General features: G+C 35.4%; 2 protein-coding genes across 2 annotated transcripts; both read left to right on the top strand.

Annotated features, from left to right (window-relative positions):
• Nucleotides 1–412: 412 nt before the first annotated feature.
• On the top strand, nucleotides 413–4,643 carry LOAG_02977 (major facilitator superfamily transporter). The gene is made up of 10 exons (XM_020446183.1): nucleotides 413–476; nucleotides 614–745; nucleotides 870–940; nucleotides 1,315–1,502; nucleotides 1,637–1,778; nucleotides 1,994–2,253; nucleotides 2,464–2,652; nucleotides 2,766–2,934; nucleotides 3,274–3,409; nucleotides 4,176–4,643. The coding sequence occupies exons 2-10, from the start codon at nucleotides 623–625 to the stop codon at nucleotides 4,335–4,337; spliced, it is 1,440 nt and encodes a 479-aa protein (XP_020303443.1). The 5' UTR covers nucleotides 413–476; nucleotides 614–622; the 3' UTR covers nucleotides 4,338–4,643.
• A 2,117-nt stretch (nucleotides 4,644–6,760) lies between these two features.
• On the top strand, nucleotides 6,761–13,363 carry LOAG_17612 (nuclear receptor subfamily 1 group D member 1). Its single transcript, XM_020450272.1, has 9 exons — nucleotides 6,761–6,808; nucleotides 7,953–8,403; nucleotides 9,677–9,783; nucleotides 10,629–10,770; nucleotides 11,013–11,230; nucleotides 11,368–11,479; nucleotides 11,796–12,065; nucleotides 12,577–12,729; nucleotides 12,987–13,363. The coding sequence occupies exons 2-9, from the start codon at nucleotides 7,962–7,964 to the stop codon at nucleotides 13,205–13,207; spliced, it is 1,665 nt and encodes a 554-aa protein (XP_020306079.1). The 5' UTR covers nucleotides 6,761–6,808; nucleotides 7,953–7,961; the 3' UTR covers nucleotides 13,208–13,363.
• Nucleotides 13,364–16,481: the final 3,118 nt, after the last annotated feature.

Raw genomic sequence — 16,481 nt, 5'->3', positions numbered from 1 at the left:
GCTATTACTCATTAAAGGCAAACAGTTTCGTATGGGATTGAAATTTCGTTTACCAAATAGCAGTATTCTTTTTAGCCAATTTCATAAATAATGCTTTTCATTGTCAAATACACCAATTAAGCAGTGCTGGTGTCAAGAAAAGTATAGAGAATGGAGAACTGTCAAACGGTAATATCATAATTTATAGTTGCAAATCTTCCACATAATTTAAATTGAAGGAGAAAAAAAAGATTGTCGAAAGCTAATATTGCTCTGCTGTCCGTTAACGTTTGATGAATTTAAGGTACTGAACCTTAGAGTCGTGATATCCTGAATACCCTCTCCAGTCCAGTACAACCTTCAGCACTCAGCCTACACTTCCTCACCGTCAGCAAGCTGCATTGCGAATTCGGCCGACCAGTACTTTACGACTGGACGTAAGGATTTTAAGTGATACAGCAGCAGGGAAAGCTCTTGAATAGTTCTGGTAGTGGAAGGTGAGTTTTCAGGTATGTCATATGATGCAGTATTGGGAAATCTCGAGATTATGAGGATAGAGCAGCTGAACTTAGTGCTGGTGGGACAACTTCACTACATTGTTCAATTCATTTGACGGTTGAGCGATGATTTTCAGGAGACGCGCATGAAGTTTCCCCCCTTGCGGCGTCGAATGGGATTATTTGGCAAGGATCTACGTAGTATCATCCAGCTTGGCCTGGGCTTCATGTTGATATTTTCAGCCTTCAACAGCCAAGGAATGATTGAGGTTAGTAGACCTTTGCATTTACACAGAACGACGACAAGTACTTTATATGTATTCATTTTCAGTGGCACATTTTCCCTTCCTCAAGATGAAATTTTCTTTGCTTTAATTGTTACCTCAATCACAGATTGCTGTTATCAAAAATGCTGCTGAAAAACATCCAACATCAGGTATAACCGAGCAATCCGGTTACTACAGGTATCTTTTTATCGCTTTTTCTTGCACATCCGAGCGATATCGATTTCTCCTATCCAGGTCGTTCGCGCTTTCAGTGTTATGGTATCGATATTATTAGAGCACATTTCCAAGCCAGGCATAATTACGTCATTCATGTTTCTTCTGGAATATTTCCATCCAGTTAAAGCTCATGTGTAACAGATAGGAAGATTGGCGACTTCCTCATAGATATCACTCAGTAATGTGTCAGTAGTAGTGTGTTATTACTTTTATTCATCCAAAATACGGTCATTACTAATCACATGAGTTGGATAATATATTCAGTTAAATAATAAAAAATATTGATTTAATGAACATAAGAATTGTTTCCCTGTAGAAACTGAAGTACTTTTTAGCTTGGCTATCATTTACCTGACTTTTACATTTTCAAATTTGCTTGCACCTGCTATAATAAATGCTATAAGTTCGAAATGGGCAATGGTTTTTGGAGGTTTGATGTACTGCATCTTTATGCTTGGTTTCATGTACATGAATATGTATTCTCTTTATATATTTTCGGCACTCACAGGCTTCGGCGCTGCAAGTAAGTTATCCGTGAAGCTACCAGCTAAATTCAATTTTCATATTAAATTTAGAATCAGCTGTGTAGGACCATCTTTGAGATTTCCTCTGTCGAATTTCTCAAATTAGTACGTCATTGGTAAATACCAATTTTAGTGGTATGGACTGGACAGGGGGTCTATCTCACAGCCTGGTCTCGGATTGATACTGTCGCACGTAACAGTGGTATTCTTTGGGCTATGCTACAATCATGCTTCATTTTTGGTGGACTCTTTCTGTTCTTCATCTCCTTTTCAGGGTTGGTAAATTTCAGGTTGCTTTTAATTTTTGTCTGACTTTTCGTCGCTGTTTTGATGACTGTCTTGAGTGCGATCACTATAGTTTAAACCAATTAATATATAGCAACACTCAAACACATTGGTATATACAACGCTACTGAAAATTGTATAAGTAGTGAATAAATTTCAGTTATATATGCTCTGAATAACTGTTCCCCAACAGAATTATTTGCAGTTCTATCGTTTCTTCGGTGAACCTAATTTATACAATATTTTCGGTGATTACTTTAATTGGTGTAATAGTATTAGCACTGCTTCCGACGAAACCCGATGGAGTGGCATGTTCTACTGAACACTGTGATGAGGAGAGGACTGAGGGTGTAATGGAAGGGGAAAACGATGTCAGTATTGTTAATGGTCGAATTAATTTTGAAACACGATCAGTGCGTGGTTCAGTAACACCACGTACTGTTATTTTGTGGAAAGACGAATTTCGTTAGTTACATTTTCTTCAGTTGTCAAAACAGAAAAAAAAGTTATATGTTGCTGATTTTGGAAGCAAACATCCGTTCATCGATGGCGTTCTTAAAGTACTAAGTTTCAAAATTTTCAGGCCTGGAAGTATTGAAACGAATCTGTAAAGTCACCTTGGTTTGTAGTCATAAGAAGTGCATGCACTTTTTAATATATTTTGTATTGTTTAAGACAATACACTACGTGTGGCGGTAACTCGGCGAATGGCACTGCTTGCCGTGGTGTTTATGTATACGGGTATAGAAATGACATTTTACACTGGTATTTATTCAGCATGCCTTGCAGCATTTGGACGGTTGAGAGATAACGGATTAGTCATTGCCTACAATACTCTTGCTCTTGGTGGAGGGCAAGTCGTTGGTAAGGTCCAAGTTTGCATCATGTTAGTAGATTTTGATAAAAGTTTGGCAAAAATGTCTCATTGTTTTTTCTTTTTTTTTTCGCGAAACTTTTATTGTTTTTATGGTTCACAGGTGGTCTTGCGTTTGGAGTTTTTGCAAATAGATCAGTTGCTTATGGTCGTAATCCAATAATCGTTTTGGGTACCACTGTTCATCTGTTGGCCTTCCTTTTTATTTTCTTGAATGTTCCAATGGAAGCACCGTTACATAGAACGTATTCGGAGGGTTACATTGAACCAAAGTAAGTTCTAAAAGTCTTTAAAATACGCTTATGATACTGGGGACACTTGCTTTTTGATTGGAGTTCGTAATTCATTTAATTTTAGCCTCTTCAAAGAAGTACTAGATTTTCTTAGCCCATCACTGCTGTCGGTTACCCGAGAAGAATAATATAGTATGAGGTGGTAATCTCTACTTTAATTTCCTTAATATTCTATATTGATCCCATCACTCGTAAAAATCCGTATTTCATATCCACAATGAAAGTACGATGCGCAGCAGATTCCATTATTCGAACAAAAGTAAACTATAAATTAAATCAGTTTTACACACTCTTCTTGCCACTTTTGTTCAATTTTAGCTATTCATTAACCCTGATTTGTGGTTTTATGCTTGGTTTTGCGGATAGTTGTTGGAGTACACAGATTTATTCACTTCTCAGTTCTCTTTATACCATCAACAGTTCTAACGCATTTGGTCTTTTCAAATTTTACCAGGTATCATAAACGTCTTAAAGAGTTTATCAAAATGGATTGTCTGCTCTTGCTGAAGATTTAGAGGATAATGCGAGATGAAATTCAATACGTATACAGTCAATGACATATGCCGCATTTTAATTTGATTGAGGAGATAAAGCGGAATGATTTTTCGGATAACATTAGAGAACCAATGCTATACTGAAATGATAAAATGATTGCTTTCATCTGATTTATAAACGAGAAAAAGATCAACTCTCTTGTTAATTTTTCTTTGGAAGGAAGGCAAGATTGAGATTAGGGTAACCATTAATTGAACTTGTTAGCTCTCTTGATCATCTGCAATAGACGAGAAAAATTATGGAATGAATTTAGTCTGAAGTTCTGTTTCTTCCTGCATCACATAGTCTGCTTCCTATTCAACAGAGCGGTGGTGTGGAGCAGAATGTGTTAATGTCTCATGCCAGCATTACTTGGTTTTATTTTTTTATAGGATCTTCTAACATAGATGCTTTAGCAACCGTTTTCATCTTTTAGTATCAAATGCTTATCATTTGTAGCATGAAAAGAATGGGTACAGTTTTTAATTATGTCAATGTCGGCTATATGGCTTCACTTCTGTTGAGAGATTTCAATTAACTAATTGAGTAACAGTCTCCTCTAGATACATTGAACTGCCTTATAGAACCGGTCGGGTTATCGATGCTTTCTAGAGAAGCATCTTGTGTTATCAATTTCTTGCTAAACTTACTTCGACAAATGGTACTCCATTTTGGTTTTTTTGCAGGCATTTGCGGCTTTTCTCAGTTTCTTTTACGGATCTGTCCTGCTGTTGCATTGGCAACTGTTGATACTTGCGGTGAGTGCTGTATTGGCGGCACTTTGCTTCTTTCCGGTGGAGTGGGAGGCTGTTGCGCTCACTATTCCTCCACCAATTTTCCCATCCTGATCCTTTGTTATTGAAGTCACTGTGTTGTAATGGGATTGGCCAAATAACTTGAGTGATTTATTACGAGTATTTATCCTATCAGTTGACATTTATTCTGTACTTATATGCTTTCATAATGTCGATCATAGAACCGCAGGCGAAAGTTCCGTTTTGAATTTTTAACTGATTCACTAGTCGTTTAAGTATTTCTTCCGTGTGAAGGGAAATTCTGGCAGTAAGGTATTCTTACTGGTAGTCCAAGCTGAAATATTGAATATTAAAAGGAGAAATATATTTGTGGTCGCTCAATTTTCATATTTATTTTGCAGTATGTACATTTATATATAATTAACATAAAAATTTACAGAATGATTGCACAAAACTGGCGCAGCATTAAAAAATTCTTATTTATTATACTTAACATACTGGTCAACTTTTTTGTCTGTTCAAAATTAACATTGGCTCTGCGTAATTCCTTGAATAACGCCTCCCATTTAAACCAGTGGTTCTAAACCTTTTCACGACCAGGGATACTTTGGCTTTTCTTATTTGTAGTAGGGACCATAAGGTTCAGAAATAATGAATTTTGTTAATCTGAAAATAAACTTTAATCAAAAACTTCAAACGTATTAATTTATCAAGCATTGATAAGGACAACCCATGCCTGCTTTCTGTTCACCGCTCCGCCGCCTCGTGGACTGCCGTGTTGGAAACCACTGATTTAAACGATAACGTTATCTTCATACACTTGAAACGTTCCTTCATCTTTCTCTCTGTCGAACATTTGGGGAGGCGAAATAAATGGACTTTATTTTTTTAATCTCATGAAATACAAATCAAAGAGTTAAGTACCGATGTTGTATTGACGACGTAATAATGACAGGAATATATGGATATGGTGTTTATCACTGAGGTCTTTTCCTTAAAGATACGGGTTGTAATGCTGGTATCGTAGCAATGAAACGCTTGTTGAAAACGCTTGTTGAAACCTGCTTAGAAGCAGACTATCTATAAATGTAGAATAGATCACATTCATTTTTCCCCTGATTCCACTACGGCTCACCTTATTTCATTTCTAACTATTTCCAAAGTTGTGTATATTTCGGTTAAATGATAGGAATTTTTGAGCAATCTTTTAGGTACAGAAGCATTGTCATTGTTTCCATAAATTACAGCTTCCATTTAAAGTCAGTATAGTTTTGTGGATTCGCTGTTGTGTTAAAACAGTAACTCGTTTTGGTGTGGATTTTTTTTTGGCATATCCGTTTAGAATATCTGTAGCTTGATTTTCATGAACTTCAAGCTATTCATACCTCTGTTGATAATTATTGATAGTTTTCTGACGGCAAGACACTAAGAGAGAAATGAACAGAGTGAAAAAGACATGGCAAATTCTGGATTGTTTGACATATAAATTCTGAGATGTGTTTGAAACCGTTAGGTGATATTTCCTTGGCAACTTGGCTGTTGTATCAAGTGTTAACGATAAGTAATGCATATATATATATATATATATATATATCCAATGCGCTTATCTGAATAATTATTGATCAGTATACAGATTTAGTTTGGCTACCGTGATATTAGTTTGTTCCTATAGCCAATGTTTCGCAAGCACTTTTTTAAATCGATATTACAAAGTATAGAGTAGGGGTTTGTTATTTTCAACATTATTGTTTCTTCAAAATTTCCAGAAGACAAAGAACTGCTATTGCATTATTACCAAAGTTTAAAACGTTCTATAAAGCATTCGTTCTAATGAGCTAATGAATTGTGAATAATTACCGCTCTTTTGGATCGGTAGTCCTTCGAAGTGCGCCAGAAATTCCACAGAAATCAGTGTTTATTCGCACATATTGAATTATTCACAAGCGATTTGCATTGAATTGCATTAGACGATTGCGGCGATCACGAATATCACTCATATCTCTTTATGATCGCTTACTGTGGATGATCATACAGCTTTGCAACATGAAAATTTTGTTAGACAGGTGTCGGTAAACATCAGCACCAGTTCATCCTTTCGCCACGGCAAACTACATCGGAAGACTAATGGATGATGCAGCAGAGCTTGGTTACTGTCCAAATATCATGGATGTATTACCTGGGCGCGGTCGTTTAACTTATCTGCCGACTATCTTATTTTTTAATTAACTTTAACGGTAAGTTGAATTGGATTTTTCCAAATGTACCAGCATTTTTCTTAACATAGATGAGGAAGCATATTCAAATCGATATTTCTTAAAATACTGTTTACAAAGTTGTGAAAATGAAGTCCTTTTTTTAACATTCCGTTATGAGTAGCACCAACATATTGAGGAAATTTTAAGAGAGCAAAAAATACATCTTACGACTTTTCAACTACAAAAATGTCATTGGAACTTTTCTACAGATTCCTGAAAAATGAATTTCTGTTGCCACTAATGAAATTGTCAAAGAGGTCACGAACACGTTAATTCATCAACAACTTCTAAGGGAGCTTATTTAATTTGGTAATAAAAATAGTTGCTCATAGCCAATCGATTATCATTACTATATAATAAATAGCTATGCTAAGCATGTTGATTTTATGATTGGTAAGAAATATGAATTCATTGGACATCAATTTTTCTGGGACTTGAAGAATTATAAGAGACTCCGCGTGAAAATAGCCCTATCCGGGAAAATTCTTAGTCCTTACACTTTCCCTCTATTTTTTTTATTTCGTCACCCATTCAACTGTGTCGGAGAATGTAATTGTAGGCAGTAGTATTAGCATATGTGTACCACAAATATCTGTGTGTCTCGTTAGCTGATGACCTCTGACCTATGCTCATATCATTCTTTATTCGCTAACTTGTCCATCTCACTCTTTCAACCCTTCCCTCTGTGCAGCATAAATGTCCACCCTCTCCCTCTCTCTCCCTTTTTCCCTCCGTTTTATTGTACCCTGATCACCCTAGTACACGTAGAGTAAAACAACCACCACTGGTCACTACGCTATGAAATAATGATCATGGGAAGGACACTGAGCGAATGTTAGTTGGAAGGGGAGGTAGTGATCACGTGAACTGTGTCAGCGACGACAGCTATAACTGTGGTACCTTGACTGATGCAAATACGACTGGAGAGGTTCAGCTTAGCAGTGGACACATCGAGGAGGAGCTTTGGGCTCACACATTGAAGATCTGCGATTTATCATCCAGTAGGGATTTCCATTGTTATTCTTTCTCGCTTGTTCATATATCTGAAGTGATAGGAATGACTGGATATTCTGATTTGTTAAATAAAGTAGCAGTCGCATACCTCCAAGAGAGAGAGAGAGATAGTGCGGGAGAATAGAACGCAGATTGGAACTTTTAGGAAATAGCGGTGATCTTCAATTTTGAGTTTTTAGAGCGAAACATATCCACTGCTTTTAATCGACTTTCCCATATTCCACTGAAGCTCTTACGAAATATTCTGCCGATTACAATAGATCAGTATTTTCTTGTTCCTCGTAACTAATGTCTAGAGTTGAACTTACGTAGATCAATCCTTCTTATTTTTCGAACAGTACGACATTTTGATCATTCACTCAGCGCTCATATCTGACAACATTATTAATCTCTTATTAAGTAAATAGCGAGAGATTGAAAAACCAACTTATTTGTTAAGGTTGGAACGATGAGTTTCGTAACGTCAGCTCCAAGAAGGCCTATCCCCTCGCATGAAGCATCAAGAGGGTCAGTTTTTTTACCGGCAAGAAGATCATCAACATCAGTAGTTCCCGAACCGACTACTGGGTCTGTACTGTACAATGCAACACCTCAACATCCAGTAGATATCATCCAGAACAACTGGAATGGATCGTCCGAAACCTTCCCACAACGTAACTATGTAGCAACCTCCAACTTTCAGCAACCAAACACTAGGTCTGCAATAATACCGCAGAATCAAACAACGAATTCAACGAATGGTTACGTCATCCCATCCGGAAACTATAATGGGGTACCGTCGTATCCACAACAAACGCGCCTCACTGATGTGCGTTATTGTGATACGACTTACTACGGTAACGAATCAACCAACAATGCGCAGTCACGTTTGGCTTCGCATTCTGCAGACGGTTAGAACGTTTCTCGATTTTTCAAAATTTTTTTTGATTTTTCTGGTCCTTATAGCAATGAGTAGTTTACTACTGTTTGTATTTTGTTTTGTACTGCGTGTGTGAGAATATGTGACGTATCTATATTTGAAAGCAGTGAGAAATGCACTTTGTAAACATACTTGTGGTACTTCACAACGAAGACCAATTTGTGAAATCTGAGCAAAGTCCATCGAAATTATGACTATCTGTTTAACAATGTAGTTACCATGACAGTATAGTTTTCACTTTCTAACTCGCTTTGAAACGTCTCTGCATAATTAATTAACGCTAAATAAAATTATTTGAGCTTGTCGGTAGGCTTAAACTTAGGCCTGCCGATAAGCTCAGAAGGCGTTAGGCGTTATTTCTAGTTCTTTTCTGACTTGAAGTATTGTTTAAAGATGAAATAAATTGAATAGAACTGCTTAGCAGGATCCATACAGAAAGGAGCAATGAGGCTCTTCAAAGCGCTGTAGAAAAAAAAGTGGCTCAAATCATCGATTTGCATTTATTATAAAAACTGATTTGTCCCTTTTCCCTATAGATCTCAGTCAGATTTGCATTGTGTAAATTTTTTAAGGACGGCGTTATTTAAATGAATTTCAAACATATCATTAAAAAAGTCATAATAAATGAAATGAATTAGAGGAAAATTGCGATACCTCCGTCCGGAACTTTCATTTTTTTTTGATCAAATTTATTTGTGTTCTGCATTAAAACACTGCTCCACTTCTATTCATTCATCACATTTCTGGTATTTGGCCAAAGCGAACAAAGTTTTAATTCTTTAACCCTTGCTATTTTTATCAGAAATGAAAAATTCTAATTTATCACCGTCACTTTCTCTGTGTGTGGTACACCGCATTCATTTCCGATTCTATCCGGTATATTCGACAAATGAAAATTCTTGCATGGGAGGGAAATTTCGAATTTGCACCCGAAGTGAAACAATTTTAGCAAATTTTTAATTTCAAGGGATGCATGTCTGCATAATAATCGAGATAATTCGACGATCAGGTGCAGCGTACCACATGTTTAGGTTACCGCTGACAGCACTGCACGTTTTTGGTGAACAAAACTGATTTATGTACTACTTCATATTTCTCATTAAAATATTTCCTTCAATCCACAGCTGATCATTGATTGCACGAGTTGGTATAACTTCAGTTTGGAATTTCCTGTTTATTTTTATGTAAATATATTGCTCTGAACATTAAGAAGGAATCTAAAACCTACTGGAATCTAATTTTAGAGCTTTATCCAGACACTTCAACAGGTAACAAGCCGGCATTATGTAAGGTGTGTGGCGACAAATCGAGCGGTTTTCATTATGGAGTCACAGCCTGTGAGGGATGTAAGGTAACATCTTTCAACTTTTATTTTCATCAATTTCGATGAAATTACGTAAGGGGTACAAAATGATCTCATTTACTCTCTCTCTCTCTCTCTCTCTCTCTGTCTCGTATTCCAGGACATTCAAAACTCAAAAAATGGCGAACTTCATGAAGATCCCTGAATACACATTGTAAAAGCATATCCTAACCATGAATTCTTCAGAAAACTTAGTGTTCTTGTTATTTGCATCAATTGTTCTGATTAAGGATTTGTAAGGAAATTTGAATGTAAGATCGACTAACCTAATATGTTCCGATCGAAGTTCTAGGTGGGTAAAAATGGTTGGTACGATGCCTGACTAACGATTAGACATAGAAGATCAATTGACTTTATTGTGTATGCTTTTTTTTACTGTATGGATATATACTGTTGAAATTTTCTGGCACTTTACAATTGCCAAATTTCTTTTGAAAATTATTTATATCGTTATTTCCGTCGCTGTTATAGTTTTAATGATAAGGTCCCACCTTTCCTACCTTTCCATACAATAACCAAATGTCACGCAATAACGATATCTTAAGAATGTATGTCTTAAAATAATGTAGTACTCTCGCGCTTTTTTATGTAGACATTGCAAAATTCATTGCGCACTATCTTAATTGCAATACGACTAAGAAGTGGGCGGTGGAGAAAGGAATATTTAAGTAGAACCCTATTTAATTACTGTTTTGTAAGTAAAACTTTAAAACTCAAAATAACGGGTATACGAAGTAAGTCCTTAAAAAAATAACTCTTTTTGTTCTCAATAAAATACAAAGCAATAAATTTATAGTGTTAATGATGACTTTGTTTGGAATTGGTTCATTTAGGGATTCTTCCGACGTAGTATTCAAAAGCAAATGGAATATCGATGTTTACGAGATGGAAAGTGTCACATACATCGTTTAAACAGGAACCGATGTCAGTTTTGCCGATTTAGGAAATGCCTTGCTGTTGGAATGTCTCGTGACTGTACGTACTTTTTCCTTTCCACTTCAAGTTGTATCACCTTTTACCGAAAAATACGGTGGATGTGTGACTTATTGTGACTGGCTTGAGTGCAATTGTGAAGTGTGAATGGCTTATTTCCCTCATGTATCAATGTTGTGAACTAGTTGTGTTCATTATTATATCGGAGAACTGGAATTCAACTGTACAATCAGAGTTTTAATCGGAACCGAAGTTTATGATTAGTTTAAATTGAACCATTTAAGCAGTACGTTATGGACGAACACCACGACGTAAGGGCGATGAAATCGATAACGAAAATATACCTTCATGGGAAGAAATATCGAAATTCACTCATTACGAAGTTGCGGATGTTGCAAAACGTTTGCGAACTTTTATAGAAAAGGTGACTGCGGCTCACTTGACTTGCTGCAATTACCTGCCTAGCACTTTGAAAGATCTGGAGCCTCGAATAATACGTGATGTATGTTTCCATTTTTTTATAGGACCTGTACTACCTACCATTGTAAAAATGAATACATTTTTAGTCACCCTATATGTTATTATCGTTTTCTTCCCAATTTCATTAAATATTCCGAGGAATTCTTACAAAGATTTCAGCTTTCAAATACTAAATCACCCTCCACTAACCGAAATCAATTGTGGCATTCCATGAACGGGGCCCTGTTCGAAGATTTAGGGCGCTTCATTGAATTTGCCAAGCGCATACCTGGTCTGCTTTTACGTTACGCTTTTATATTCTTTTACGCAGAATTCATTTTTATTATGAAAAGGAATTTCATATTCAAAATGTTGTCTGCTCATACATATACTTTTGTCGACCGAAGGTTAAAAAACAAAATCCATTGTCTCAGGAACTTTGTTTTTTCAATTCCAGAATTTGTACAAATTTCTTCAATCCAACTCATATACTTCATCGGTGTCTTTTTAAAGTCTAAGATTTAAGTTAATGTATTATTCCATGCTTTCTTACTGCCAATTTTAGAATATTGATGTTACTTGCTGCAGTTTTCATACCTGCATTGTAGGATTCATTAGCATCTCTCACAGGGATCAAATCTTAGCTGTCAAAACATCATTCTTTGAAGTATGGCTTGTTTGGATCAGCCGTGCTATGAATTCGAGAATGGGGACACTGACATTTTCTCACGGAATAACTTTTTCTCAAGAGCAGCTCAGTATTATCTATGGATTGGTACTTGTTAGACAAATGTTCGAGTTTGGTGACCGTTTTAGAACTTATAAGCTTAGTGAGTGCCTGCTTGGGTTGTATTGTGCCGTCCTTCTATTTACACAAGGTTTGTTTTTATTTCCTTTGAAATCTGAATTTCTGCCCTTACAAGTTTTTATTTGTAAACTTTCCTGGAATTTGAGTACAAATATGTACATACTAACTTTCATTGATTCTGGCGGTGTCCATCCTTGTACAGCTTTGATGAGTTTTGCTAGAATCAATATGACTATCCGGCTATTTATCGTGATACACATATAATCAGTATAACTTTGTGTTTTCTGAGAATTATTAAATTGACTAGCTTATCTCAACTGAAGGTTATGGTGCGCTTTCCGAGTGCACGACCTTGACTAACTAATTCTGGTAAAGCCTCTCAAGTATTTGTTATGCCTTCTTTTGGCACAACTTGAGTGTTATCATCTTAAGTTTTGCAAAAGTCGAAACGGATATTTTAGAAAAACTGAAGAAATAAAATTTTGGAAATAAAATTCTCGATCTTCTATTCCAATTCTTGAAAGATGAAGTTAATGAGCGAAAGCAACAACTTGTAATCTGAGAGGAATCAACTACTTCAGATAATATTCCAAAATTGGAAAAACCTCACAAAGTGCTCATTTTGCGTGAAAGGGTGATGTATGCGCTCAAATTACAGTTGTCAACAGAACGACCGGCGGAAAGTGAACTGTTCCACTCGCTGCTTGTAAAACGCGAACTACTCCGATCAATTGGTTTGTTTTGTTTTTTCCTTCACTTTTTCAAATACTTGTTGGTCATTGATTTGCGGCCTCTCAGGATTATAGCTCTTTCTTACAAGAGAAAGTGCTTATGAAAAGGAAGCTTTATCCTGATCCTCTGTTCTTATTTTATCGAATCCATTCACTTCTCTCGAGATAAAAGATTTGAGACTGAAAGAACGTTTTCTTGAAATGCATGACTTTTCAATACCATTTATCAGAAAATACTAATAACGGAGATAATTGTTCAGCTGTTCGACACCAAATGGCACTTGATTGGTATCGCATACATTTAGACCTGATTCGTTTACCACAAATTTTTGTCGATCTTTATGATTTGGATAGTCATGGATTGGTATCTAGATCGAGGCTCAATGATTCAGCTGTTTCACTAGAGACTAATCGAACGATAAAAGAGGAAACTGTTGGAAAGCGGGATATTGATTTGGTATCAGAAGATAATTCAAATTAAATGTTGATTTGGCATCAGAAGACAATTCTTATTAATCTATACGCATTTCGAACTTAAATTTGAAATAAGAAACTTACAGATTGTTCTTAAAATGACCATTCCTAATACCGACACACTCAATTGCCGTCGTCCATTACGGGTGACAACTCAAGTGCTTGCAATTATTTTAATTTTTCTTCGGAAGAATAATATTTATTCATTCACATTGTTCGCATCATTTCATTTAAATTTTTCGCTTGGAGTATATCACAACACATTAAAATTACATCTTAAACACATTTCAGAAGAAAGAAGGGTGAGCACTGTGCGATAATTTTGTAAAAGAACAGGCCAAACAACAATTATCCCTTATAACATCAGTACATATGATTGGATTCGTAACTATTTGTGTGATTAAAGAATGTCAGCAGACGTCATCACATTTTGTTATATCGCTTTTTTCTTCCAATAGGTCTGGTATCTGACGTTTTCAGCACAATATGTTTAGTAGTAGAAGATAAAGTAGTGGGAAAGCTGTAAGCAGTCAGTCGCACAACCGCATATTTATGACGTCTTTGATAATAATCGATCTCCTTTTTCAATGGTGCTTCTACAAGAGAAGATTGGCGGACATCATTTTGATTACCGCAATCGTAAGTTATCACTGAAAAGGTACGAAAATGATATTGCAACTTAATTGCATCAACCATTAGACAGCATAATATCGACTTTTAAAGATGACTTACTGCTTGATGAAGGAAACTATTTGTCTGTGGGGTGTGAGCATGTGTGAGATCGGAAGTGTCCACTCAGATATCTCTTTATATTTCTCCGTTATATATTTGTGTGGATGTGTACATGTGCGCGTATAAGCTACAAATTAACTCAGTTCGTACTGAAAGAGTGATAGTGTATTACTCCGAGCAAGGAAAGTTTATTTTCATCCAGCAGTTATTGCCTTCTCTATCTGCTCAAGTCAGTGGTAGAGACTGCATTATCGAAAATTCTTACGTCAAATGGGTTCTCGTCCATCGTTGTTACAACGTTCTGCTCTACCGGTTCAATCTGACAACTCGTCAAGCAACATTGCTAAGATCAACATTTTAATTTTAGGTAGGGCTTCTACATTTTGAAGAAGTATTTTAAGTGATGCAAAATTCCTGGCCAACTTGAGGTGTGTTTTTTCTATCTTCTGACAACTGTTAATCAGATTTAAAGTGTGACTATCCTGTAAAATATTGGCAACAGCATAAAATTTGTTATATGAGCCTATCAATAATACACATATATGAATTGTTCAAATAAGTTGATGTTTGTTTAATTGTGCCACTTTTTCTACTTTATATTAGCCAATACTAAATACCTTTAAATATTATTTAAGAAAAAATACGTTATGGAGAAACAGGATTAAAAAATGAATGACGAAGTTTCTCATTGTGACATTCCGAGTTCAATTTTCTCAGCTTGTGATGAGTCGAATAAAAAGCTCGAAATCTCCTTACCTTCTATTGATTCAAAATCCTATTAACTGATTATCAGAAAGCACTAGTAAGATGATGGATGATAAGCTAAAATGAGGTGTTCCGTTAACAAGCTTTCATGTTTTGTGAGGAAGGTATATCTACCCATCTTAAAGAGCAAAGGTTATTTCTCGAACAGTTTTTGAAAAGAAATAGTGGGAAGGGATTTCTAACTCACAGGGATCTTAAAGTTTTAATCGTCAGAGACCAAAATTTCCAATAGTTGAAAGTCGTCAGTTGTTTGTTGAAATGTTGCATGTAAACATGCAACATTTCAAAATAATTTTTTCTTTTTTTTGATAGACCGTAACTTCCTCAAAATAACACTTTGAGCAAATAAGTTGTATTTTTAACAGCCTTGACAACTTACCTTAATCTGGCGACAGATTTCATCTTTGCTCATCGTTTTTTGCGAAGCATGGAACTAGTCAGAGATGAAATGAAGAAGAGAAGTTAGGATACGGTTAGAATATGAACGTTTTGCATGCCGTTTTATAATTAGTACTGTACAATCCGAATGACATAAGATCCTATCATTTTGCTGCGTTATTTTCATTTTACCCGAGCCACAGAATTTGGTACGTAGGACAGGCTTGAAGTCCATTTATGATTTTATCAATTTGAGTATCATCATAACATTTCTGTATTCCTTACTCCACTTCCCCTTTCGCACTTTTTCATAATTTTTAAATCAGAAATTTTAGGTTGTAATATCCGTCAGCTTTCCACTTCTTTCTTTCTTCCATATTCACCTTTCCTAGAGTTTTCATGATTTTCACAGTTAAATATATTTCGCTGGTATTTTCGACTCATTTAATTTAAAAATCCTGCGGAATGAATATTGCGATATCATTTCACTTCCTTTTCATAATTTCCACATTGTTAAAACGAAAAGTATTAATATAGGCTTTAGAGGATAATTAGAGGATATAGAATGATTAGTACGATTGGAACACGTAGTCTTGAAAAATGAAGCAAAATAGAAGTAATTATGGTGCATTTCTTCTTTTTTAAAATGATAATGCACAAGAAAATCAACAATGCAAGTAAATTAGAAAATAGAAATTGAAAGAAAGTGGTTTGAAATAATAAGTAATGTAATCGAATTTTTAGAAGTAACATAAAATAATCAAGTTATGTCTTTTTAAATAGAAAAAAGATGATAAAAATAGTGATAAAGATGCAATAATATTGCATGATTTCAAAAATGAAATAATATAAGCAGAGTAGACATACGAACAAATTAATATTTGAATTCTGTAGGATTGTTTTTGTATTATAAGAATACTTATTTCATTGTAAAATTCTTCCGTTCATTATCGCTGTGAATTCGTCATTCGCAATCTTTAACAAAATACTTTTCAAGTATACTTAATACATTTCGGTTACAAATATATAAACGGATAATTGTTGCGGTTGTAAATGTTCCACTCGGAAATTTGAAGTGCTATCTTTTATCCGGTGATTTTCTATCTTAGCTTCTTTTTTCTTCCTTTCTTCTCTTTTCACTGTGCTAGCTTGAATTACTTTCTTTAAAAAACATTTTTTTGCAGGTACAGCAGCTGTAGGAAAAACAACACTTTTCCGACAATTCAGGTTTGATAATAATTAAATTTTATTCATAACTTTTAGTGAAAAATAACTAATCGTCGAAAACAGTTTCAGATCATGTTTTCGACTCGAAAGGTATTAAATTGAAGCGCTTAAAATTTGTTCAAATTTAAGAGGTGCAGCGAAAACAGTATTTGTTTTGAATAAAATTGATTCCAGCAAAG

The sequence above is a fragment of the Loa loa genome, assembly GCF_000183805.2.
Source record: "Loa loa unplaced genomic scaffold supercont3.102, whole genome shotgun sequence".
Classification (NCBI taxonomy): Eukaryota; Metazoa; Nematoda; class Chromadorea; order Rhabditida; family Onchocercidae; genus Loa; species Loa loa.
This window is presented reverse-complemented; position numbering and strand designations above follow the sequence as displayed.

Bases quoted from the DNA above. Each gene is read 5' to 3' on its own strand.
- LOAG_02977 (XM_020446183.1), top strand. From the start codon at position 623: ATGAAGTTTCCCCCCTTGCGGCGTCGAATGGGATTATTTGGCAAGGAT. The intron at 746-869 runs GTTAGTAGACCT...CCTCAATCACAG, and splicing joins ACAGCCAAGGAATGATTGAG to ATTGCTGTTATCAAAAATGC. The intron at 2,653-2,765 runs GTAAGGTCCAAG...TATGGTTCACAG, and splicing joins TGGTGGAGGGCAAGTCGTTG to GTGGTCTTGCGTTTGGAGTT.
- LOAG_17612 (XM_020450272.1), top strand. From the start codon at position 7,962: ATGAGTTTCGTAACGTCAGCTCCAAGAAGGCCTATCCCCTCGCATGAA. The intron at 8,404-9,676 runs GTTAGAACGTTT...ATCTAATTTTAG, and splicing joins GGCTTCGCATTCTGCAGACG to AGCTTTATCCAGACACTTCA. The intron at 9,784-10,628 runs GTAACATCTTTC...TGGTTCATTTAG, and splicing joins CAGCCTGTGAGGGATGTAAG to GGATTCTTCCGACGTAGTAT.